This window comes from Myodes glareolus, chromosome 7 (genome assembly GCF_982192425.1).
Source record: "Myodes glareolus chromosome 7, mMyoGla1.1, whole genome shotgun sequence".
NCBI lineage: Eukaryota > Metazoa > Chordata > Mammalia > Rodentia > Cricetidae > Myodes > Myodes glareolus.
Window position 1 is genome coordinate 22,078,181 of NC_142032.1, and position 26,053 is coordinate 22,104,233.

Genomic DNA, 26,053 nt, shown 5'->3' on the forward strand with positions numbered 1-26,053 from the left:
CTTGTGCAATAACCACACTTTGTCCCTATGACTTTGGGATTTGAGTCAGCAGACCATCCAGAGGAGAAACACTGATCCACAGCATAGGGCTGTTCCAAACATTCCCGCCCCCACCCAATCTTAAAGTAGGAGATGAAGGACACAACCCAGGACTGGAATCCTCCTTCGGCTAAGCTTATAAATAGAAGGTAGGGGAGCCCCAGAGTCTTATTGGTTGTAAAATAAAAAAAACGAGGAAACACTGCCACTCTATGGCTGACTGGTGTCGGTTTCAGGAAGGCTGAGAGTATCTCCCATTGCTGCTCCTTCGTAACCGTTGTCATCCATCAGCAAAATGGTAGGAGGAACAGAAGCCAAATCTTCAGGCGAGTCCGCGTGTTGTGGGTCACCCCTCACCGTTCGGGTCAGTCTTTCTGGCACCCAGAATGGATTTTCCTGGTCCTGTGGGAACACACAAACAGCTCCCCTGGATCTCAATAGGATGGGATTCGGGCCTTTCCATTCATTAGAAAACACATCTTTCCATATAACCAAATCCTTGGGCCGCTGCGGATCCGAACTATGTCGTGTTGCAGCATTCTGGCCATTATCGTCCAGATTTAAAAAATTTATAGTGAACAGAGCCATGGCAATGGCTACTCTTGGTGTCGGGGGTAATTCCTTCAATATTCCCCCTTTTTGTTTAAGTAGATAAGATTTGAGTGTGTGATGTGCTCGCTCTACAATACCTTGCCCCTGGGGGTTATAAGGCAGGCCTGTAATGTGTGTGACTTGCATCTGTGCACAAAATTGTTTAAACTTTTGAGAAGTATAGGCAGGCCCATTATCCGTCTTTAAAGATGTGGGCTTGCCCCAAGCACTCCATGCCTCAAGACAATGTTGAATGACATAAGAGGTTTTTTCTCCTGTAAGTGGTGTGGCATGAATAACGCCAGAGCATGTGTCAATTGACACATGCACATACTGAAGTTTTCCAAAGGCAGTGATATGAGTCACATCCATCTGCCATATTTGCAAAGGCGCAATCCCTCTGGGGTTTACGCCAGTGTGTCTGACAGGGAGAAACTGGCAACAATTGTGACATTGGGTTACAATATCACGAGCCTCCTTTCTGGTAAGAGAAAAACGTTTATGCAGGGTTTCAGCTGTAACATGAAAATTATCATGAAAGGTTTTAGCGGTCTGTAACGGGGAGGCAAGAGCTACCGCAGCAAGCTGCGTAGCACGATCAGCCAGATCATTACCTAAACTCATGGGGCCCGGGAGCCCCGAATGTGCTCTTATGTGTGTGATAAAAAATGGAGCTCTCCTATTTAGTAAACAGTCCTGTATCCTCTGGAAAAGAGCTGCCACTGTACTAGTAGGTTTTATAATTCCAGCGATCTCTAATAATTTAACAGCATTAACCACATAGGCAGAATCAGAAACAATATTAAGAGGACAATGAAATTTTTGAAGAACCTCTAAAACCACCATATATTCCACCACCTGGGGTGAGGTGGCAGAAAAGTTCTTTGTATATATTTTAGAATCCACAACATAGGCTCCCACACCATTTTTGGAGCCATCTGTATACACCATCACCCCGTCTTTTAGCGGGGCAGAAGACGTAACTCGAGGAAACACAATGGGATGACATGCAGCAAACTGCAGCAGAGGGTGTTTGGGATAATGATTATCAATTTTTCCTGAAAAGGTGGTAACCAAAATTGCCCAATCGTCAGAGGTGGCGGCCAAAGTTTGTATCTGAAAGGAGGTATAGGGAACTATCATAACCGCTGGATGCTTACCAAAATGACTAACAGACATTTTAAGGCCTTTAAGGGCAATTTGAGCTATAGCAGCTGGATACCAATCAATACTTTTGTTAGGAGAAGCATGCGGATGGATCCACAGTAACGGTCCATCCTGCCATAACACAGCAGTGGGTAGCTTTCTTGTTTTAAACACACATAGAACAAATGGTTGAGTTTCATCAATATGGCACAGCTGTGCCTCCTTAATGGATTCCTCCACTAGTAATAAGGCTGCTTCTGCTGCCGGCGTCAAGGCCCGAGGGGAGGTAATATGAGTATCCCCTTCCAAGATATCAAACAATGGCTTCAAATCAGCAGAGGGGATTTTTAAAAACGGTCGCAGCCAATTAATATCTCCTAACAACTTTTGGAAATCATTTAATGTTCGCAAATCGTCCCTATAAATTTTTATTTTTTGTGGTAGAATCTTTTCAGGAAGAATAACAGAACCTAAGAATTGGCCAGTGTCTGTAATCTGGACCTTCTCAGCAGCTATTTGAAGACCCCATAGCTGTAAACTCTTAATGAACAATGGGTAGGCTTCCCTTAGGACCTGTGGATGGGCCCTTTGGGATGACCTCATGGCCCTACCGCTGGTTAATTCTGCCTCCTCCTCTGTATCTAGTTCTTCTACCTCTTCTCCTGAGCCAGAACTTTCATGCTCACTTTCATGGTCACTTTCAATTTGCAGAGCTTCAAGCTCCTGCAGAGGATATAAACTACTGTCCTTTCCTTTTTTCTTATTGTTGGTTCCAGAAATCTTTCGACCTTGTAAGTCAGTCCTCTCCCCCATTCTTATTTTCTTAAAACCACTGGAGGGTCCTTTTTCCTTATTTGAGACTGTGCGCGCACCTAACCTCTCACTGTACTCAGTTTCTGACATGCTATCCTGGACTTCCTCTGTTGCAGCAACCGCCTGGCAGGATTCATCTTTTAAGCAATCTTTGGCAAAAAATAAGAGGACTACTAAAAGAGGTAGCAAGGCCCCTACGAAACCTTCCCAATGCGGAAACAAGTCAAGCCCAAAACCGAAAAATCCAGGAAAAGCCATATCTCTCTGAGTATACAGACCTGCAGTTCTGAATCCTCCTTGTGTCCAAGGGGTCTCCGGCGGTGCGAGCAGTTGTCAGGGTCCCTCAGCGTCCCGAGGGATTCGGCACCAGATGTCCCGCGCTACTGTCTCGCCAGCAAGAACAACGCGGGGCACGTAGGATCCTTCTGCAGAACAGCTTTCTAATGCATCTTGAGAGCGAGAGCATAAGCCGACATGGCGGAGACCCAGAGTGAGGCGAACCCAGCCCTTATATAGGAAACAGTCCCCGCCTCGGACGTGTCACTCTCAGATTGGTCAGCTGCCCATCATCCCAGATGACGCCTCGGGAGAGGCAGGGACTACAGCGTTGGAAATTTGCCAACACATGCGCGTTATCCTGTTCACCGCGCAGTGGAACCAGATGTCAGCGCCATCTTGGAATGGCGAATGTGGTTGCGGTCCTCTACAGTCACTATGGAAATCAGTATGACTTTCCTCAAAAGATGGGACCTGATCTACCTCAAGATTCAGCTGTATGACTCTTAGGCATATAATCAAAGGATGACTCGTCCACCACAAAGTGACTTTGTTCAACCATGTTCATCACTGCTCTATTTATAATAATGTGAAATAGGAAACAACATAGATGTCTCTCAACAGAGGAATGGATAAAGATAATCTGGTAAATTTAAACAGTGGAGTATTACTCAGCCATTAAAAACGACATCATGAAATTTGTAGGCAATTGATGTAGTTAGAAAAAATCATCCTAAGTGCAGTCTCCCTGACCCAGAAAACAAATATGTTATGTATTCATTTATATGTGAATATTAGTTCTTAAGTCTATGATAATAAAGCTTTAATACATAGAACCATAGAAGGTAGGTAGAGAGCAAGGGACTAGAGGAATCCTATAGATCTTGCTAGAAAAGGAAAAATAGAATAAATGATTGTGGAATGTTGGTGGGTGCTGTAACAGGAGGATAAAGTGGACAGGAGGAGAGGATTGAGGAAGAGAGTATGGGGATAAACAGCTAAACTTGTAGGGTTTTTGAGAGGTAGTATGGAAACCTAATACAGTAGAAACTTCCTAAAACATATACATTTATGATGGCGATCTAAATGAAGTCACCAAATAGTGGAGGAGTCAGAGTTTCAATTGGTCATTTCTTGTCACCAAATGAAGTTTCTAGCGCTGGGAATGGGTTGTTGACCAAAGGAGTAGAGAGAGATAAATGCACAGAGATGTTGAAAAAGGTCAAATTCTGAAGTCTAGTTTTAGTTTCCACATAATTGCTAGTATTTTATACTAATTTATCCCTCAATATCTTTCTTTAATTCTGATACTTATTCAAAACTGATTTACTTCTTGTGAGTTAGGAATTTTACCATTTTTTTTTATCTGAGATGCCTCTAAGTTCCACTTAAAGTAGCATGCCCATATGCTTTCACTTGCTTTATTATGTAGGACTTCCAGGCTTACAACCAAAAATATCAATTTTGGAACATCAAATATTTCTCATAGAGGGAACAGTAAGGCTATTATCTTTGGTTACAACTCTCTATTTTTATATACTTTTAAGATGAAAATCTATAGTCATGACACATGCCACAGGTTGGAGTTCCTGATGGTGGTTATATACAAACACTTCTTTCTTCTTCAAATATGTGTCTCCCATTTTCTCCTAGAAAACTTCAAGCTTTTCCATGCCAAATAGGGAATGTGTATTAAGGAACAGGCTAATGTAATTGGCCTTTGGGACTGATGACTGTCTCAGGTATTATGCCAAGATCATTCCCTCCTGTAATGTCATTGGTTATCCTACCTCATTTGCAGGGACATGAGCATGATCAAACTCTTTTATGTTCTGGAACAAAACATTGAAGTCCTTTCTAGGCTAAGAACAGGGTATGTTTTGTTGGATTCACTATGAGGATTTTGAACATCTCAAGTTTGCCCTGCTGCCACTACCCTGTTGGATTGGTACCTCTTATTTTAGGAATGCTTTTCACCAGATGCTTAAGAAATTCCTAAGTGAGAAAGAACATGGTTTCACGCAGTCATGGACAAGAATACAGAAATAATTATTTAAAAAGTGTCATGAGACAAAGGGCAATGACCAAATCAGACACTGAACACACGAAACTAAGACAAACCAAACAAAAACCAGAATGTCTTCAAAGTTCCAAGGGCCAATGACACTGAAAACAAACAGAACACTCAAATACCACACAAAGCACACAAAGCAGCTACTTTAAAACAATCACGTGGAAAGTATAGCAAGCTTCCCAATCAATAGTATTCTGGAAAATCACGGTTCAAAAATACAACAACGATCAAATCTAAGGAGGAACCCCCTCCCAGAGGGGACTCACAAACTTCTTAACAAGAAGATAAGATTACATAGCTGGTAACAGGGGATCCTTTGTAATGGTGTCTGGTGCCAGAGCAGTTGAGTCCTTTGTGGAAGAATGGGCCATTCTTTTTGGGTCTCACATTGGTCATCAGAAAGGAGACAGCTCTTTACTCTTATTCTTCCAAGGAAGAAAAGATAAATTATTCCAACATCAAGTGTGAGTGACAGTGACCTGGGAAAAGACTTAAACTTATCAAAATAACAAGTCCCAGTGTGGTTCTAGTTCCACGAAAATTTTAAAGTAACAGACCAAAGAAATGCATAAATCAAGACATTTTTCAAGTGAATTGCTGAGTGCATTAAATAGATGAGCTGCAGAAAAATGGGGAAATCTTAACCTAAATAGGTTTCAGACACAGTCTGATGACATTCTTGACCCAATGAGTGGTAGAAGTTAGAGTATATGTTTTCCCATCAAAGGATTTACCTAATAGTCATAAAATATAGGTCTCATATAGAGAAAGGCAGAAAATGTCTATTAAAGGGGTTAAAGGAGTTCCAAGGTAATTTGGCTCTGATTTGCAGCATTGTTATATCCCCACACCATTGAAGTTCTAATCTGTTAATCAGCTTTTATAATTCAATAATTTTTGTAAGAGTTTTTATTCATATAGACAAGCTCTTAGAAGACAAATTTTGCATTCAGAACTTCATCTTTTCCCTTCCCCTAGGCTGAAGTTCCTTGTGATATTCAAATACTTTGCAGATCATAGTTTTGATAGTCTGATGGCCAAAGGGAAGGCAGCATACATCTTGTTTAGAATATCTTCACTCTTGCCCAGAAAGAAACAAATAGTATTTAACTTTATTTTTTTTAAAGCCATCTATAGTATTAGGTGGGGGAGGGAAGGATTGGGGGGAGAGAGTACGAGGAGATGTGACTGGAGTTGGGGGTCATTTGAGGGGTGATATGGAACCCTAGTAAGTAGAGAGTTTCTAAAATCTATGAGGTGATGAGGCTGGAGAGATGACTCAGTGGTTAAGAGCATTGCTTGCTCTTCCAAAGGTCCCGAGTTCAATTCCCGGCAACCACATGGTGGCTCACAACTATCTGTAATGAGGTCTGGTGCCCTCTTCTGGCCTGCAGACAGACAGACTATTGTATACTAAATAAATAAATATTAAAAAAATCTATGAGGAGACTATAGCAAGGACTCCTAGTAATAAAAGATATGGACCAGACATCTTCAAGGCAAAGCTTCAAGTGGTGGGATTGGAACATTAACCCGGCCTCACAATCTTCAACCTACAATCTGTCCTGCCTGCAAGATACCCTTGAGCAACGGTGGCTCAGAGTTTGTGTGAGTAGCCAACCAATAACTAGTTTAACTAAATACCCACACCAGTAGAAGGAATCCTTGTCTGACACTGCTTGAATGGTCAGGACATGGAAACTGGACAGCCCAGAGTCTTAGGAAAGAAAAAATACAACTGGCCAAAAAATAGTCAATGAAATGATTCTTTTTTTTTCTTTAATGAAATGATTCTTAATGACATTCATAGATTGGTGCCTAGCCCAGTAATCACCAGAGGGGCTTTCTCCAGCTAATAATTGGAGCAGATGTGTAGACCCACAGTCAAACATTAGGTGGAGTTTGGGGAAATCTGAGGGAAAATGGGAAGGAATATTGTAGGAGAAGAGAGGTCAAAAACACAGGGAGAACAAGAATTACAGAACCAACTAAGCAGGGCTCTTAGGGATTGAAGCATGATTGCTTTGCCCACTTGTAGGACCCTTTTCCTCCTGCTGGGTTGCTCTTTCCAGCCTTGATATGAGGGTTTGTGCCTAGTCTTATTGCATCTTGCTACTCCATACAAGGTTGCTATGCCTAGGAGGCCTGTTATTTTCTGACAGGAAAAGGAGGAGCAGTGAATCTGGGGGGCAAGTGGACTAGGAGGAGTGGAGGGAGGGGACACTGTGGTCAGAATGTATCACATGAGAATTGAATGAGTAGAAAGGAAAAAGAAAAAAACCTATCTATATGATACCTTAAAGAAGATACTGTGTTAAAATGAAATGGCAGACACAGAAAAGTGTTAGGAAATGGGTGGTTTGGTTTATATAGACCAAAGTGTACTAAAGAGAGAGGTCCCACCCCCTGTGCAAATACTGTGTATTTTTTGGAGCTGTATTTATAGACTCTTGGAGAGCAAACTTTCAGGGCATTTGTTCAACGTGAGTCAATGGCTTTCTTTGTCATTTTGGGAATCTGCCTGTCTTGTTTGATCTTTTTTTCCTTATGGAATCAGCACCACAGCAAAGGGAAGCTCCCACCTGGACCCACTCCTCTTCCATTTGTTGGAAATATTTTGCAGGTGGATGTTAAAAATATCAACAAATCTCTGAGCACGGTAAGTGTGATTAGTCTCCTTTCAGTGGTTTTTAATGAGTGAATTATACATCCTCAGCACAAATAAAATGTGATCCTAGACTCCATGGAGATGTTACCAGGGTTAAAGAAGAAAACCCTGACACTTGGGGTCCCAACTTAATAGTCTTAGCCACTTGTCTTAACAGAAGTTAACTGCATAGCAAGGAAAGATATTTTACTATTACTGTGGCCACTCTGAAAGAGAGAAAACCAGAGGCTTTCTTTTTCTTGAGGATTTTTACATGTTAAAAAGCAAAGACAAGACCTGAGGAGTTTGCAAAACACAGTCTTATTTGTCAGTGTTGAAGAATTTTCTGGTTCTTGAGGGTAGAGGACAATGCTCATTTCACTTTGTGTTCAGGAAGTTGCTAAATTGGCCACGGGCAATCTCCTGGTTTTCCTGAAGGAGTACTATAGTTCCCATAATATAACTGCCCCTTTGGGGGTATCTCCTTTATAGAGTGAGCTGCCTACAGAGCTCTGTTGTGTTTGGTGGTTTAGGATTATTATAGATGGCTTCAAAGGCACTATAGAGGCTCTAACAGAACCTGTGAGGGTCAAGAGACTTCAGTCACTCAAACACGGAAACAGAAGGATTAGCCACTTCATATAAACTCTTGAGTGCTTACCGAGCCTACACTCAGAGTCCAACAGGAAATGAACCACAATTTAAGGTCATGGAAACAGGTATGAGCTGAAGGCAGAGATGTTAAGGTTTATCTTGGTTTTATTTACTCATCAGGTACCTGAAAGCCCAAGTGAATAGTGAATGTGTGTGTGTGATGTGTATACATGTATCTGTGTGTGCATATGTGAGTTTGAATGTGGGCAATATGTACCATAGTGATCATGTGGCAGTCAGAGGACAATCTTGAGTATCTGTCCTGCTTGCCATGTTATTTGAGACAGTGCCTTTGCCAATCACTGCTGTGAATCTCAGGCTGGCTGGCTGTGAGCTTCTGGGGATTCTCCTGTCTGTCTCCCTTCTTGTGGGAGAGAATGAATTGCGTGTGTGTTTGACTGTGCCTGACTTTATGTGAGCACAGCAAGTCCTTTATATATGGACCCATCTCTCTAGGTAAAGAATAAAAAAAAATTAATGGAAAGTCAAGTCAGCTCCTAAATCTGTGTTCTACTGAGATCTAGAAGGAAATGGGATCCAGGAGTTGCTCTGTGATGCTGTCAGGAGCAGAACAGTCAGTGTTCATGTGCTGTCTGAGGTCCTCTTCAGTACAGCAATTATTCTCTGATGAGCTACAGTACAGATGGAACTGTGTTCAGTTACAAAAACCTATTGATTTATAAGTTCTCAAATTTACATTTGCCTAGAAAATACATTGATTTGAAATCGAGCACATAACTAAAAATCCAGGAATTCTGAGAGTTCCTACAATATTTTCTGGATAATGAATCATTGACTTCTCTATCATTGATCCACATGGCAGCCATTCTCTGAAACCTGAAGGAATGACCAGAAGCTATCTTTTGCCTGAGACAGAGTGCATGCTGCCCCACAGCTCCTTCTTCCTGGGCTGGGAGTTTTGAATTAACTCATAGCTTGGGACAAGTGTTAAAATCCCCCTGGGGTTTAATTTCTTTTTTTTATTTTTTTAAATTTTTTTTGAAAGTATTTTTATTAAATTATAAAAGTTTCCATTTCCGCCCCTCCTCCTACCACCCTCCCACTCCCCCCATGCCCTCTCCTTCTCCCTCTCCATCCCTAAGAGCAGTCAGGGTTTCCTGCCCTGTGGGAAGTTCAAGTTCCTTCCCCCTCCCTCCAGGTCCAAGAAGGTGAGTGTCCAGACAGACTGGATCCGCAAAATCCAGTAAATGCAGAGGAAACAAGTTCCAGTGTCATTGTCAATGGCTTTTCAGAAAGACTCCGGACCAGCCACATTCAGAGAATCTGGTTGGATCGCATCCACATTCAGTCCCAGTCCAACTGGCCTTGGTGAACTCTCATTAGATCAGTCCCCTTGTATCAGTGGGTGATCGCACTCCTCGCAGTCCTTATTTGCTTTTTCATTTTCTTCATCCTTCTGTTCCTCTTTTGGACCTTGGCGGGCTCAGTCCAGAGCTCCAATGTTGGTCTCCGTCTGTATCGCCATCCATCGTCGGATGAAGGTTTCCTCTGGTCTTGCCTTCTTTGCTCACGTTCTCTTTCCTTCTACTTCTCCTTTGGACCTAGGGAGTTAAGTCCAGTGTTCCGATGTGGGTCTCTGTCTCTATCTCCATCCATCGCCAGATGAAGGTTCTATGGTGATAAGCAAAATATTCATCAGTATGGTTATGGGCCAAGGCAGGTTCAGGCACCCTCTCTTCTGTCCAGAGAACAATCTGGGGATCTCTCCTTGGACCTGGGATCCTATTTATAATCAAGTCTCCTGTAAACCCTAAAATGACTCCCTTAGTTGAAATATATTCTTCCCTGATCCCATATCCATCCTTCCTCCCTCCCCCATTCCAGTCCACCTAGCTTTCCCCATTCCTCCCCTACTCCCTTCTTTCTAACCCTCTCCCCTTCCAACAACCCTCCCACCCCCCCCCCCCCATGCACCCGAGGTTACCTGGGACTCTTGTCTATTTCCAATCTCCAGGCAGATAGCTACATGATTTTCATCAGGTTCACCTTCTTATTTAGCTTCTCTAGGATCACGAATAATAGGCTCAAAGACCTTTAATTATGGTTAGAATCCACATATGAGTGAATACATACCATATTCCTCTTTTTGGGTCTGGCTTTCCTCACTCAGTAAGGCGTTTTCTATTTCCATCCATTTGCATGCAAAATTCAAGATGTCATTGCTTTTTACCGCTGAGTAAAACTCTAATGTATATATGTTCCACACCTTTATTAACCATTCTTCTATTGAGGGGCACCTAGGTTGTTTCCAGGTTCTGGCTATTACAAATAGTGCTGCTATGAACATAGTTGAACAAATGCTTTTTTAGTATGAAAGGGCATCTCTTGGGTATATTCCCAAGAGTGGAACTGCTGGGTCCTGAGGGAGGTTGACTCCCAGTTTCCTGAGAAACCGCCACACTGATTTCCACAGTGGCTGCACAAGTTTGCATTCCCACCAACAATGGATGAGTGTTCCCCTCATTCCACATCCTGTCCAGCATAGGCTATCATTGGTGTTTTTGAGTTTGGCTATTCTGACAGGTGTAAGATGATATCTCAAAGTTGTTTTGATTTGCATTTCCCTGATCGCTAAGGAGGTTGAGCATGACCTTAAGTGCCTTTTGGCCATTCGAAGTTCATCTGTTGTGAATTCTCTGTTCAGTTCAGTACCTCATTTTTTAATTGGGTTAATTAGAGTTTTAGTGTCTAGTTTCTTGAGTTCTTTGTATATTTTGGAGATCAGACCTTTGTCTGATGAGGGTTTTGTGAAGTTCTTCTCCCAGTCGGAAGGTAGCCTTTTTGTCTTACTGAAGGTGTCCTTTGCTTTACAGAAGCTTCTCAGTTTCAGTAGGTCCCATTTATTTATTGTTTCTCTTATTGTCTGCGCTACTGGGGTTCTGCTTAGGAACTGGTCTCCTGTGCCTATATCTTGTAGACTACTTCCCACTTTCTCTTCTATCAGGTTCAGGATGGTCGGATTAATGTTGATGTCTTTAATCCATTTGGACCTGAGTTTTGTGCATGGTGATAGATATGGATCTATTTTCATTCTTCTACAGGTTGACATTCAATTATGCCAGCACCATTTGTTGAAGATGCTCTCCTTCTTCCATTGTATACCTTTAGCTCCCTTGTCAAATATCAGGTGTTCATACGTTTGTAGGTTAATACCCGGGTCTTCTATTCGATTCCATAGGTCGACTTCTCTGTTGTTATGCCAATACCAAGCTGTTTTCAATACTGTTGCTCTGTAATAGAGTTTGAAGTCAGGGATGGTAATGCCTCCAGAAGTTCCTTTATTATATAAGATTGTTTTGGCTATCCTGGGTTTTTTGTTTTTCCATATAAACTTGATTATTGTTCTCTCAAGATCTGTGAAGAAGTTTGATGGGATTTTGATGGGAATTGCATTGAATCTATAGATTGCTTTTGGTAGAATTGCCATTTTTACTATGTTGATTCTCCCAATCCAAGAGCAGGGGAGGTCTTTCCATATTCTGGTATCCTCCTCAATTTCTTTCTTCAAAGACTTAAAGTTCTTGTCAAATAGGTCTTTCACTTCCTTGGTTAGAGTTACCCCAAGATATTTTATGCTATTTGTGGCTATCATGAAAGGTGATGTTTCTCTGATTTCCCTCTCTGCTTCTTTATCGTTTGTGTATAGGAGGGCAACCGATTTTTTGGAGTTGATCTTGTATCCTGCCACATTTCTAAAGGTGTTTATCAACTGTAGGAGTTCTTTGGTAGAGCTTTTGGGTTCGCTTATGTACACTATCATATCGTCTGCAAATAACGAACGTTTAACTTCATCCTTTCCAATTCGAATCTCCTTGATCCCCTTATGTTGTCTTATTACTATTGTTAGAACTTCAAGCACTATATTGAAGAGGTATGGAGAGAGTGGACAGCCTTGTTGTGTTCCTGATTTTAGTGGAATGGCTTTGAGTTTCTCTCCATTCAATTTGATGTTAGCTGTCGGCTTGTTATATATTGCTTTTTATTATATTTAGGTATGAACCTCGTATACCCAATCTCTCCAACACCTTTATCATAAAGGGGTGTTGAATTTTGTCAAATGCTTTTTCAGCATCCAATGAAATGATCATATGGTTTTTTTCTTTCAGTTTATTTATATGATGGATTACATTGATAGATTTGCGTATGTTGAACCAGCCCTGCATCTCTGGGATGAAGCCCACTTGATCATAATGGATAATTTTTCTAATGTATTCTTGGATTTGGTTTGCCAGTATTTTATTGAGTATTTTTGCGTCAATGTTCATGAGTGAGATTGGTCTGTAATTCTCTTTCTTGGTTGTGTCTTTGTGTGGTTTTGGTATCAGGGTAACTGTAGCTTCATAAAAAGAGTTTGGCAATGATTCTTCTGTTTCTATCTTGTGAAATACATTAAGGAGTATAGGTATTAGCTTTTCCTGGAAGTTCTGGTAGAATTCTGCATTGAAACCATCTGGTCCTGGCCTTTTTTTGGTAGGGAGATTTTTGATAACAGCTTCTAATTCTTCACGACTGACAGGTTATTTAGATTGTTCACCTGGTCTTGGTTCAACTTTGATATATGGTACTTATCTAAAAAAATGTCCATTTCTTTTACATTTTCCAACTTTGTGGCATATTAACTTTCATAGTAAGATCTAATGATTCTCTGAATTTCCTCTGTGTCTGTGGTTATGTCCCCCTTTTCATTTCTGATCTTATTAATTTGCATGTTCTCTCTCTGCCGTTTGATTAGTTTGGCTAGGGGTTTGTCAATCTTGTTGATTTTCTCCAAGAACCAGGTTTTTGATTCATTGATTCTTTGGATTGTTTTCTGTGTTTCTATTTTGTTGATTTCAGCCCTCAGTTTGATTATTTCCAGTCTTCTAGACCTCCTGGGTGAATCAGCTTCTTTTTTTTCTAGGGCTTTCAAGTGTGCTGTTAAGTCTCCAATGTGTGCTTTCTCTGTTTTCTTTAATTGGGCACTTAGTGCTATGAACTTTCCTCTTAGCACTGCTTTCATAGTGTCCCATAGGTTTGAGTATGTTGTGTCTTTATTTTCATTAAATTCAAGGAAGACGTTAATTTCTTTCTTTCTTTCTTCCTTGACCCAGGGGTGATTCAGTAGTTGACTGTTCAACTTCCATGAGTTTGTTGGTTTCCTGGGGGTAGCACTGTTGTTGAGTTCTAACTTTAATCCATGGTTGTCTGACAAGACACAGGTGGTTACTAATATTTTTTTGTATCTGTAGAAGTTTGCTTTGTTACCGAGTATGTGGTCAATTTTCGTGAAGGTTCCATGAGCTGCAGAGAAGAAGGTATATTCTTTCCTATTTGGGTGAAATGTTCTATAGATGTCTGTTAAGTCCATTTGATTTAATACCTCCAATAATTCTCTTGTTTCTCTGTTAGGTTTCTGTCTTATTGACCTGTCCGTTGGTAAGAGAGGAGTGTTGAAGTCTCCTACTGTTAGTGTCTGTGGTTTGATGACTGCCTTGAGTTCTAGAAGTGTTTCTTTTATATAAGTAGGAGGCTTTATATTAGGGGTATAGATATTCAGGATTGAGACTTCCTCCTGATGAATTGTTCCTGTTATGAGTATAAAATGTCTGTCTCCATCTCTTCTGATTGATTTTAGTTTGAAGTCAGTTTTGATGGATATTAGAATGCCCACACCTGCTTGTTTCTTAGGTCCGTTTGCTTGAAAAATCTTTCCCCAACCCTTTACTCTGAGTAGATGTCTGTCTTTGTGGTTGAGGTGTGTTTCTTGTAAACAGCAGAATGTTGGATCCTGTTTTCGTATCCAATCTCTTAGTCTGTGCCTTTTTATAGGTGAATTGAGTCCATTAATATTAAGTGATATTAATGACCAGTGGTTGTTGACTCCAGTTATTTATTTATTTTTTGTTTGTTTTTTTAATAGAGGTTTTATGTGTCCCTTCTTTGTGTTAAGCTTGTGAAGGGTCGCTATATGTCTGAGTTATTGTAGGCAGTGTTGGCAATGTTGGATTCCTTGGGTTGCAATTTTCCTTCTATTACTTTCTGTAAGGCTGGGTTTGTGGCTACGAATTGTTTAAATTTGTTCTTATCCTGGAATATTTTGTTTTCTCCATTGATAGTGAATGATAGCTTGGCTGGGTATAGTAGTCTGGGTTTGCATCCATGGTCTCTTAGTTTCTGCAGTACCTCTATCCAGGACCTTCTGGCTTTCATGGTTTCCACAGAGAAGTCCGGTGTAAGTCTGATATGTTTACCTTTATAAGTTACTTGACCTTTTTCCTTTTCAGCTCTTAATATTCTTTCTTTAATCTGTATGTTTTGTGTTTTGATTATTATATGGCGAGGGGATTTTTTTTTGATTGTCTATTCGATATTCTGTATGCTTCTTGAACCTTCATAGGAATATCATTCTCAATAAAATCCTGGCAAACCGAATCCAGGAACACATTAGAAAAATTATCCATTATGATCAAGTAGGCTTCATCCCAGAGATGCAGGGCTGGTTCAATATACGAAAGTTTTCTTCTATAATTTTGTTGGATATTTTTTTCTGGGCCTTTGATCTGCAGTTCTTCTCCTTCTTCAATCCCTATTATTCTTAGATTTCATTTTTTTTATTGTGTCCCAGATTTCTTGAATGTTTTGCGATGAGAATTTGTTGGATTTGCTGTTTCTTTGATCAGAGCATTTATTTTTTTCTATGGTATCTTCAGACTCTGAGATTCGTTCTTCCATCTCTTATATCCTATTGGTTATGCTTGATTCTGTAGTCTCCCTTCGTTTACCTAGATTTTCCATATCCAGTTTGTGTTTTCTTTATTGCCTCCATTTCAGTTTTCAATTCTTGAACTGTTTCCATTACCTGTTTGATTGATTTTTCTTGGTTTCCCAGTGCGTCATTCACGGATTTACTCATTTCTTCGAACTTTTTGTTATATTTCTCATCTATTTCTTTACTCATTTCTTCAATCTTTTTGTTGTATTTCTCATCCAGTTCTTTAAGGGAGTTATTCATATCCTGTTTAAGGGACTCTATTGCTTTCATAATGGCACTTTTTTCCACTTCTTCTGAATTAAGAGGTTCAGGTCCTTCTATGGTAGGGTCGTTGGGATCTGGTGATTTCATGTTGTTTTTTAGATTGTTGGAGGAGTTCTTGCCTTGGCGTCTGCCCATCTCTTCCTTCAAATGCTCTATATTGGATATTCTGGTATCAGGTCAGGTTCCCTTGTTGGGCAGGGACTTCACTGACAGAAGGTCTACCTTTCCTCAGGCAGTCTATTGAAACACAGGCACTCCCTCCTGCCGGTTTGCACTCACAGCCCAGGCCCAGCGTGGAAGGGAGCTGCTCTGGGGAGATCTTGTGACCCCAGGAGTAAGGGGGAAGAGAGGAAGGTGTGCCTGGATGAAGGCTGGGATGGGATTCGGGAGAGCTCTGCAGGGTGACCAGAAAGTCGAGGGGGGCGGGAAAGTCTGAATTCCTCCTAGCTGAAGCCCTCGGGCCAGGAGCAAACTCACCCCTCCTCCAATGGATGACTGCTAGAAGTTCACTGTCTCTTGCTGGCCAGGAATGTGGCTGAGCTGACACAGGGCCTGCCTGTGCTCAGGCAGGCTATCAAAGCACAGGAACTGCCCCTGCTGGGCTGAGCCCACAGCCCAGGCCCAGCGTGCAAGGGAGCAGCTCTGGGGAGATCTTGTGGCCCCAGGGGGAATGAGGGAAGAAAGGAAGGTGTACCTGGATGAAGACTGGGATGGGATTCGGGAGAGCTCCGCCTGGGGTTTAATTTCTATCTCTTTAATATGTAATGATTCTGCACAGGTTAGTTGACTGTGTTTACATTAAACAGTAATGAATGGCTGCCTGGCTTCAGGCACCATGCTCTGTGCATGCAGCTGATTGTAAGGGTGATTGGAATGTAGAAAGCCTTGTAGAAGGTGCAGTCTGGAGAGTAGGCATGTCTGTCCTGTTGTGTTTGCAGTTCTGCTAGAACTCTGAGACCTCAGCGTGAAGGATGACATGGAGAATGGATGACAGAAGGTAAGCATTAGTGTACAAGCGGGGTGAGTGGCACAGATGTTCCACACTCGGGAATGACACACATTGTTTATTGTAAGAATAGGCTGGAAGAGAAATCTAATGCAATGTAGATTTGACAGGAAAACATAAAGTAAAGTTTGAGCAAATATGTATCACAATCTGTGTTGTACAGAAGATGGCTAGTAACAGCAGTGTCAGTAGAGCCTAGTGATAATGGCTGTTAACTGTCATTTGTTATCAGACTATTGGGTCTAAAGTCAATGAACATGTGAATATTAAAATGTCTCTTTGATATGAATGAAAATATTTCCCTCACTGACCACCTATGTTCTGTTTCTAGCTAGCAAAAGAATACGGCTCTGTGTTCACCGTTTATCTGGGCATGAAACCCACGGTGGTGCTGTATGGATACGAACCATTGAAGGAAGCTCTGATTGACCGGGGAGATGAGTTTTCTGGCAAAATGCAATCGTCATTACTCAGTAAAGGCAGCCAAGGGTTAGGTATGGCTCTGTGTTGGGGCACATTCAAGTCTACACAAGTGTCAAGGAAGTTACATAGGAAACCGAGAAGCCAGAAGTATTTATAAGTTCATGAGTTATTTGTAAAAATTGAAAACAATTTAAATATAGCACAGGAAAATCATTTCCTTATGTCACATTTGTGACACCTCTGTTCTTTCTGATTTGTCATCTACCCACTGCTCTCCCCGTTCTTGTCTGTGTCACTGATTCCCTTTTCCTCCCCAATAGCCCATCTCTGCTTTCACATCTTAGCCTCTCTTTTTATCCCCTGCTCCTATATCTCTTCTTCCCCTCTCAAAGTCTTTGTTCTTTCATTTTACACACACACACACACACACACCCTCTAGATTCTCTATACCAGAAAACTTTTTTTTCGTAAGATTGGTTTTTATTTTATTGAAACAAATAATTTATAGTTCCATTCATTTCCTCATGTCTTAGCGTTTCTATGCTACAATATGACCAAAAGCAAGTTGCAGAGGAAAGGATTTGTTTGACTCACTTTTCCAACTTGCTATTCATTATTGAATGAAGTCAGGATAGAAACTCAAATAGGGCAGGATCCTAGAAGCTGGATGCAGACACTATAGCAGGGAATTGGGGATGGTGGTGCTGCTTACTGGCTCGTTTCTCATGGCTTGCTCAGCCTGCTTTCTTATAGAACCCAGAACCACCAGCCCAGGGTTGGCACCACCCACCATGGACTGGGCCCTCCTGCGTTGATTGCTAGTTGGGAAAATGCCTTACAGCTGGATCTCCTTGAGTCATCCCCTCAACTGAGTCTCTTCCTCTGATGACTCTAGCTTGTGTCAAGCTGACACACTAAACAACTGACTACACCCTGTAAATGTGTTTATTTTTTCTATGTTTGGTGATTATCATTCATTAGTAGATTTTAATGGCATTTGGTGTGACATTTCAGTAAACAGATATAGCACATACTGATGAATTTGGCTCATTTTTCTCACTGTTTCCTGCCCTCTTCTGACCCCTAGTGATAGTTAATAAAAGCTGTGTTATTTATAAGGGATCATTTGCCCATTTTCAAAACTGATTAACTTTACACACAATCTTGCCATGAAACTTTAAGCTTGAACTTGTGATTCTAATATATTTATTTTATATTGTAACGAGAAACATAACGGTAAAGATACTGATTCTGAGAAAGGGACAAAATATCTAGTCACCAAATATTTTGTCTCATGGCCTGAGTATAGATCTCATTGATTTCATGTTTCTGTAGTGTGAGGACCAGTATAGATATGAATATTTCCTGAGTTGTCTTTTATCTTTAAAAGGCATAAGAAATATTTGAATATAGTAAAAAGAATAACAACAATAAAAAACCTCCACAGCTGTACTCCTCTAAGAGAGCCTCAGGGAAATTCAGAGTTTGTGTACTGCCCTATATTGAAAATCTTTTCTTCCTTTTAAATTATTTTTGAGATTATAATAATATATTTACAACATTTCCCCCTCCAAATCCTCCCATATACTTCTCCTTGCTCTTTTTCAAATCCATTACCTTTTTTTCAGTAGCTGTTATTGTATAAATATAAATATATTACTAAATATAACCTGCTAAGTCATATGATGTTATTTATATGTATATTTTCAGGGTCAACCATTGGTATTGAATACTCAATACAGAAAAAAAGTCAATTCTTAGGGTTGTGGAGCCCAGTCCTGATGGATCATCCACAAAATATTTCTGCACCCAAGGTCTAGGGATCATTGTGGAGAGGGGACAGAAAGAATGGAGGACTATAGGATCAGGGAGTTTACTGTGAGAATATGTCTCTTAATAGTGTCAGAAGATATTTCCGTAAGTCTTACCAACATAGCTTCCCAAACATGAGGTGAAAAAGGATGTCACCAATAGACATGCCAAAGTGAATGGCGAGGGGGAACCTGTAAGGCCTCAACACTACATTCAGAACTTCATGCAACTGAGGAATGTTCAGAATGGAAGAAATTGTCTTCCCTTAGGATACTGTTTCCATCAATTGGAAATGCTTTTAAAACAAGTTCAGACGTTTTTCAGGTCACACTGAGAATCCATCTAAGCAAAATCCATCTGAGCAAAAATTAGTCTAAGTTGAAAATGTATTTACCATAGTTAGTTGTAGGAGGTTGCTTGTTCATTCCCAGCCACCCAGAACCAAAATAACCACACAAAAACTATATTATTTAAACCACTGTTTGGCCAATCACTTAAGCATATTGCTAGCTAGCTCTTATATCCATCTTTGATTAACCTATTTTTATTATTAATTTTACCACGAGTCTTGTGGCCTAACTGGTGAGGTTCCAGCTGAGAGATCACATATTTTTCTTTTGGCAACTCCATGGCATCTCCTTGACTCCACCTTCTTTCTCCCAGAATTCAGTTTAGTCTTCCACACCTAACTCAGTTGTGCCCTGCTATAGGCCTAGAACAGTTTCCTTATTAATCAATGGTAATCACAACATACAGAGGGGAATCCCACATCAATAGTTAACTAAAATACACCATGGCCTCACATGGCACATTATAGAATATGTGTTACTATTTTCCATGGTTGCGTGGCTGATTAGGAGGTATGGCCTGCTGCCCAACATTAGGAATGCATATTAGAATACAATTTAATAACCTAAGAAAGAGGACCATTCTATATTCACATTACAGTTTACACTGATCATGTAGCTATTTTCTATTAATTCAGAGGTTGAAACTGTTATTGGAAGCCAGCTGTATATCAGCTATTGATTTTGAGTCTGGTATAAAGCTGTCCAGTTTTCTGTTGGAGCACTGAGTGTTGGCAAAAGTGACGAGGGATCTTTGGCTCCCCTGTATTGTTGTCTAAAACTTCCTTGACAATTTTATTTTTATGGGCTTACCTTTGGCCTTGATCACATTTTGAACTAAAAGAATTTATGTTGAACTTCTAGATGCACAAATCACACAATACACCCAAGATTTTAAGCAAGCTCAAGAACTGCTATTATTTCCTGTGATGAATACTCTCCATTAGAATTCATGATGATTTTTCCCCTTCAGGCATCACTTTTAGCAATGGAGAGATATGGAAGCAAACGCGGCGTTTCTCCCTCATGGTCTTACGGTCTATGGGAATGGGAAAGAAAACTATTGAAGACCGAATACAGGAGGAAGTCTTTTATCTACTGGAAGCACTGAGAAAAACTAATGGTATGTATCTATTTCTAGAATTACTAGATGAGCACAATGAACTGTTATTATAAATAGGCTTTTTATAAATGTCATGGAGTCAAAAGTATAATTGAAGGTTACTCTGATCACATAAGGACAGTAAGAAATGATGTACTTATGCTGCCTGCCTTTCCAGGACCCAGGCTCACCAGCTTTTACCCAATTAACTTTCAGTATTATCCATGGTTCCTGGTTTCATGTGGTTCTGGGAGGAGAGAAAGTTACAGAAATCAGGTCAGATCAGATATTAAAGTAGCACTGAGAATTCAACTTATATTGGCAGGCTCTATCTAGCAACAGGACCACACTTACCTGCACTAGGAGAGTGAAGACATGACTAGTTGTGCACCTGGAAGGAAAAGAAGTAAGAAAGATGTTCAACAACTTTTTGAGAGATGTTACAGGGTGGCCAAATCATCTAGTGTGTCAGGAGCAATGATTCACATGGGAAAATATGAAATGATGGAGCTGCCTCAGTAGAAATCTCAGTGCATAAGTGGGTGTGCACATGAAGGTGATGGGCATGGGGGATGGAAAGTGTGGGCAGGAGACCAGGTAGAGGGGGATGGAATCAGGGTCACAAGATATATATGGTTTTAGAACTTCAGGATCTAAATGTTTTTAAGAACACCACTAATACTGGATGGTGATGAAGCATGTCTTTAATCCCAGCACTGGGGAGCCAAAGACAGGCAAACCTCTGTGAGTTTGAGGTTATCTGTTGGCTGCACTTTTCTGTGAATTCCCACACCTGATTCAGGTGCGTGCCCCTCGAACCAAGTCCACGAGAACGGATAAATATCCTAAGGGTTGAACAGACACACAGAGAGACAAGGCTCATTCACCAAAGGAGTAAATGGCCACTTTATTAAGCACAAGTTGGGCATATATACTTTGGGGCAGAAGGACACCAGCCCCCCACCAGGAACAGGGAAAGAAAAAGTCAGGCGGCAGAGCCCAAGGTCAGAGAGCAGCTGCTGCAGGAACCTTGCTTGCAGGTGGAATTACCATAACAGAAAAGGGCGAGTTCTCGCTAAGCTACACCCTCAGGCTGGTGCAACAAGCAGAGAAACCAGGAAGCAGAGGAAAAATGGCCCTGCATAGCGCCTCGAACAAAGGGGAAAAACCTAGGTACTAACAGTTATCCTAATCTGCAAAATATGTTTCAGAACAGCGAGGGCTACACATAAAAACCCTGGCTCAAAAAACCCCACATCATTAACACAATGTTACTTTATTTTCAGGTGAATTTCTATGTTTTAAAGCAATATTATATAGTTTTAAATGCCTATTTAGCACTTTGGGGAGTGCATATAATGCAATTATTACAGACAGTGTTTGTATAATCTGGTTGATCTGAGGACAAATATGTGGAAATTAAGTGAATGTGACAATGAAACTAATTTGGGTGATACTAAGCAATGTAACATGAGGGGGCCGACTTGTTGGGGTTTCTGTCCCACCCAGTACTCCACAGCCGGCAATTCCCAAAGAAAATAACACAGAGTCTACATTAGGTTATAAACTGATTGGCCCATTAGGTCAGGCTTCTTGTTAACTCTTATAACTTATATTAACCCATTATTCTCATCTATGTTAGCCATAATGGCTCCATACTTTTCTCAGCTGGGCAAGTTACATGCTGCCTCTTCAGTTGTCTATGCAGGAGTGGCTGAGGGACCTTCCTCCTCCGTAGCCTTATTCTATTCTCATTGCCCCACCTCTACTTCCTGTCTGGTTGACCCGCCTATACTGCCTGCCTGGCCAATCAGCGTTTTATTAAAATATGATTGACAGAATACAGACAATTCTCCCGCACCAAAGCAACATGTTATATACCAGTCATGTGCAGACATGAAAAAAAATACTGTTTGCATGGTGCATATTATTTTTGTGAGTTCATTTTCAAATGTAATGTGTTGAATATCTTCATGTGTTTAAATTTTGATGGATTCTAGAGTGTCTGAAGCTATATAATACAGGACCGTGCTGATTTAGATGCAATATTGTTTATTTAATTGCTCTATTTCTGGATAATGAATTTATTTCAGCCTTTGATGTTAGTAACATAAAATTTACAGTACCTGAGAGTCATTGCAGATCTTAAAGTTTTCTGCCAGCATCTTAGAATTATATGAGGTTCCTATTTAACGTATCAAAGCAGACCTGACTGCCAGGTTCTCCCAGCGTCCTTCAGCCTCTACCCATTGAATTGTGTGACTGGTGTATGCTTGCACTTACCCTAAATTTCTCCAGGTCAGGGGCTAGGATGCTCTTACCCTAGATGTCCTTCCCTATATAATTTATCCATTTTGATTACCTGGTTCCTGTTTTGCCTATCCCTTACTCTTCTGTCTCTCCCATTTCCCTTAATCCCCATCCTCACATGGCCTGTCTCAGGGTGTTCCCAGCCTTGGCATGTAGTGATAGAAGTGGCGGGCTGCAGCCCAGCTCCCAGCTAGCTTTACCCAAAATAATTACACAGAAACTGTATTCATTTTAAACACTGCTTGTCCCATTAGTTTCAGCCTCTTATTGGCTAACTCTCACATCTTGATTAACCCTTTTCTAATAATTTGTGTAGCACCACAAGGTGGTGGCTTACTGAGAAGGATCTTAACCTGCATCCATCTTGGAGAGGAGAGCTATAGCGTCTGCCTCACTGCCTTCTTCCTCCCAGCATTCTGTTCTGTCTTCCCTGCCTACCTATATTCTGACCTATCAGGCCAAGCAGTTTCTTTATTAATAAACCAATGAAAGCAACAGATAGAAGACTCTCCTATATCATTGGCAAGCAACCCAGCTTTCTTGGGTCCCCAGCAAAGAAACCCCAATGTCAGCAGGAAGTAGTCACAGAAAAAATTATATCATGCTTTATCATTTATTATCAACAAAGGTTGGGATGTTAAATTTCAAATCTGGGACAATGGCTAATGGAGGATCCTAGCTGAGATATCAAAGTAGACTGGCCACCAGGTTCTCTCATCCATCAGTCCCTTCCTCTTACAGGGTAAGGCTGGCATACCGTGGTCTCTACCTTAAACTTCTCCAGCCTGGAGGCTTCCCTTTCCTCAACTGCCTTTCCTTATATAAGCCACTCATTTTTTTTTAACCCTGTCCCTTTTTTGTCTACTTTTTACTCCTCTGAGTCTCTCTTCCTCCTTCCTCTCACATGGCCTGGTTCTTGTTCTCTCTGGACTCTTCCAATGTCCCAGACTTTGACTATGTTTTCCTTATTATCTACAATAAACCCTCTCCTCCACCATAAAAATTAATACGTTGAGGTTTGAATAAGTAAAACAGTGTATTGGGGTTATACATATATGAAGTGATTTTACATATATAATGATATATATATATATATAAAATACAATAAAATATGATAAAAATCTTGTCTGAAAAAGGTGTGAAAGACTGTAGAGATTTATACTTGATTGTGATTTTCTATCATCTTCTGACCCATATTTGTTCACTCTTGATTTCATTCCACTTCTCCACTGGACCTCATACTCTTAGTGATGTCATTTCTTCATTGCATAATAGAAAACCCTGGAAGTTTCCTTACAGGTTGCAGAAACCTGTCGTCTGTTATCTCTGTAACTGTTTTTTTCCCCCCAGACAGGGTTTCTCTGTATGTAGTCCTGTTTGTTCTAGAACTCACTGTGTAGGCCAGGATGACCTTGAACTCACTGAGATTTGCCTGCCTCTTGAGTGCTAGGATTAAAAGCGTGTGCCACCACTGCCTGGCAGTAACTTTTATCTTTAGACTCAATTGCTTGTTTCCCTCTTAGGTTGTAGGATGGTTGACACCACATAGAGGTACGGTGCAGGTGCCACAGACTTGACAGCACATAAATGGTTTTGTTAGTCACATAATAATACCTTCTGGAGATCCGGGTGATGCTCTAGTTGATTTATAAATGGCATGAAAGATCAGGGAAAGGCTGGTGTTTTGAATTTACATATTGATTAAGTGGTGTGTCTAGGATGAGGAGTTTCAATGTCAGCCAAGCCTGCCATGGGTTGAACTTCCTGCTTGTACTAAAGGTAGGCACACTGGGCGCTGTAGGTCAAGTGGGTCAAGTGTGGGTGCAAGAGGATGAGTAAGGAATGAACCTAAGATCTGGTAATGTGTCTATTGTTGTCAGAGGCTGCTTGTTAGTTTCTCAGCCACCCAGACCCAAAACAATCACACAAAAATATATTAATTAAAAACTGCTTGGCTAATCACTTAGTTTATTAATAGCTAGTTCTTATATCTTAAATTAACCCATCTCAAATGATCTGTGCATGATCCCGAGGTTGTGGCCTACTGGCAAGGTTCTGGTGGGCTCCCGTGGGCATCTTTCTCTTTCAGTGGTTACATGGCATCCCTCTGACTCTGTCTAATCTTCCTCCTCTATCTTCCTGGAGTTTCTACCTTGCCCTATTCTGTGCTGCAATATGCCCAAAGAAGCTTTTTTATTAACCAATGGTGTTCACAGCATACAGAGGGGCATCCCACATCATTCCACTTTTCTGACTAAATAAAAAGAAGGTTTTAATTTTAATGTAGTAAAATTACACAAAAATAGGTATCAAACAAGAATTATAGTACAATATTTTTATCTTTTTAAATCTTTTATCATAACTAAGAAAAACCATAATTAAAACTATCTAGTCTTCAAATCCATCAAAGTTTCCAGAAGGATAAAACATTACCTGAGTTAACAGGAAGTATATTGCAAGCAACTTCCACAACTCTAGAATTGATAGAGACATCCCCACTGCCTAGACAGTCCCTCAAAGTTCTTTTGTAACATTCGGGAACTCATCTTCAGCCTACTGGCCCATAGCATCCAGCAAACTTTTTGATGATGTAGGAAATTATAAATTATAAAGAAAGTTCAACCTATATTGGCAATTTGTCAGTCACAATCTTCTGTGTCCTTCAGAATGTCTGACAGACTCTTTCATGAAGCAGGAACCTTAAAGGACCATCTCACTTTAGGCAAGTTCTGTAGTCATTTTTCTGTGGGTGCAACATATCCAGTTCATACAGCATAACATCAAGCAGTACAGGCAAGGACAGTTTCTTGCCCAAATGGCTAACCAACTCCATAAGGAGCCTCTTCAATGCCCATCATCCTCTTGACATAAATTGGTGCTGCCAGGAACAGATGTGTCTCATTGTCATGAAAAGTCCTAAGTTCTTAAAACATTGTTTAATTGATTTTATTGAGATATACATTTTTCTCTGTTACCCTACCTTTCTCTTCCCTTCCATTCAACCCTCTCCCATAGTCCTGATGCTTCCAATTTACTCAGGAGATCTTGTCTTTTTCTACTTCACTTGTAGATTAGACTCACATATGTCTATCTTAGGGTTCTCATTGTTGTCTAGGTTCTCTGGGATTGTGATTTGGAGACTGGTTTTCTTTGCTTTATGTCTAAAAACCACTTATGAATGAGTAGATATGATATTTGGTTTTCTAGATATGGGTTATCTCTCTCAATATGATGTTTTCTAGAACAATCCATTTGTCTGTAAATTTCAAGACATCATTTTTTTTTCTGCTGTGCAGTACTCCATTGTGTAAATGTACCATATTTTCCTTATCCATTCTTTGGTCGAGGGGCATTTAGGTTGTTTCTAGGTTTTTGCTATGACAAACAATGCTTCTATGAACATAGTTGAGCACATGTCCTTGTGCTATGATTGAGCATCCTTTGGGTATATACCCAAAAGTGGTATTGCTGGGTCTTGAGGAAAGCTGTTTTCTAATTTTCTGAGAATTCGCCGTACTGCTATCCAAAGGGGCTGTACCAGCTTGCACTCTTATCAGCAATGTAGAAGTGTTCCCTTTACCCCACAACCTCTCCAGCATAAGTTGTCATTAGTGTTTTTGATCTTGGCCATTCTGACAGGTATAATATGGAATCTCAGAGTTGTTTGCATTTCTCTGATGACTAAAGATGTTGGGCATTTCCTTAAGTGTCTTTCATCCATTTTAGGTTCCTCTGTTGAGAGTTCTTTGTTTAGGTCTGTACTCCATTTTTTTGGAT

The 26,053-nt window shown here is 40.6% G+C and overlaps 1 protein-coding gene across 3 annotated transcripts in view; it reads left to right on the top strand.

Annotated features, from left to right (window-relative positions):
- Positions 1 to 7,388: 7,388 nt before the first annotated feature.
- LOC148121313 (cytochrome P450 2C70) overlaps positions 7,389 to 26,053 on the top strand; it is a 55,105-nt gene continuing 36,440 nt past the window's right edge. For 2 of the 3 annotated variants that reach the window (XM_087907909.1, XM_087907910.1), the window contains exons 1-3: positions 7,389 to 7,598; positions 16,614 to 16,776; positions 19,838 to 19,987. In XM_087907909.1, coding sequence (XP_087764035.1) covers positions 7,431 to 7,598; positions 16,614 to 16,776; positions 19,838 to 19,987 — 481 coding nt within the window. In that variant the 5' untranslated portion in view covers positions 7,389 to 7,430. Of the gene's footprint in view, positions 7,599 to 16,254; positions 16,274 to 16,613; positions 16,777 to 19,837; positions 19,988 to 26,053 lie in introns of those variants that run through there. The other variant, XM_087907911.1, reaches the window with a different exon arrangement.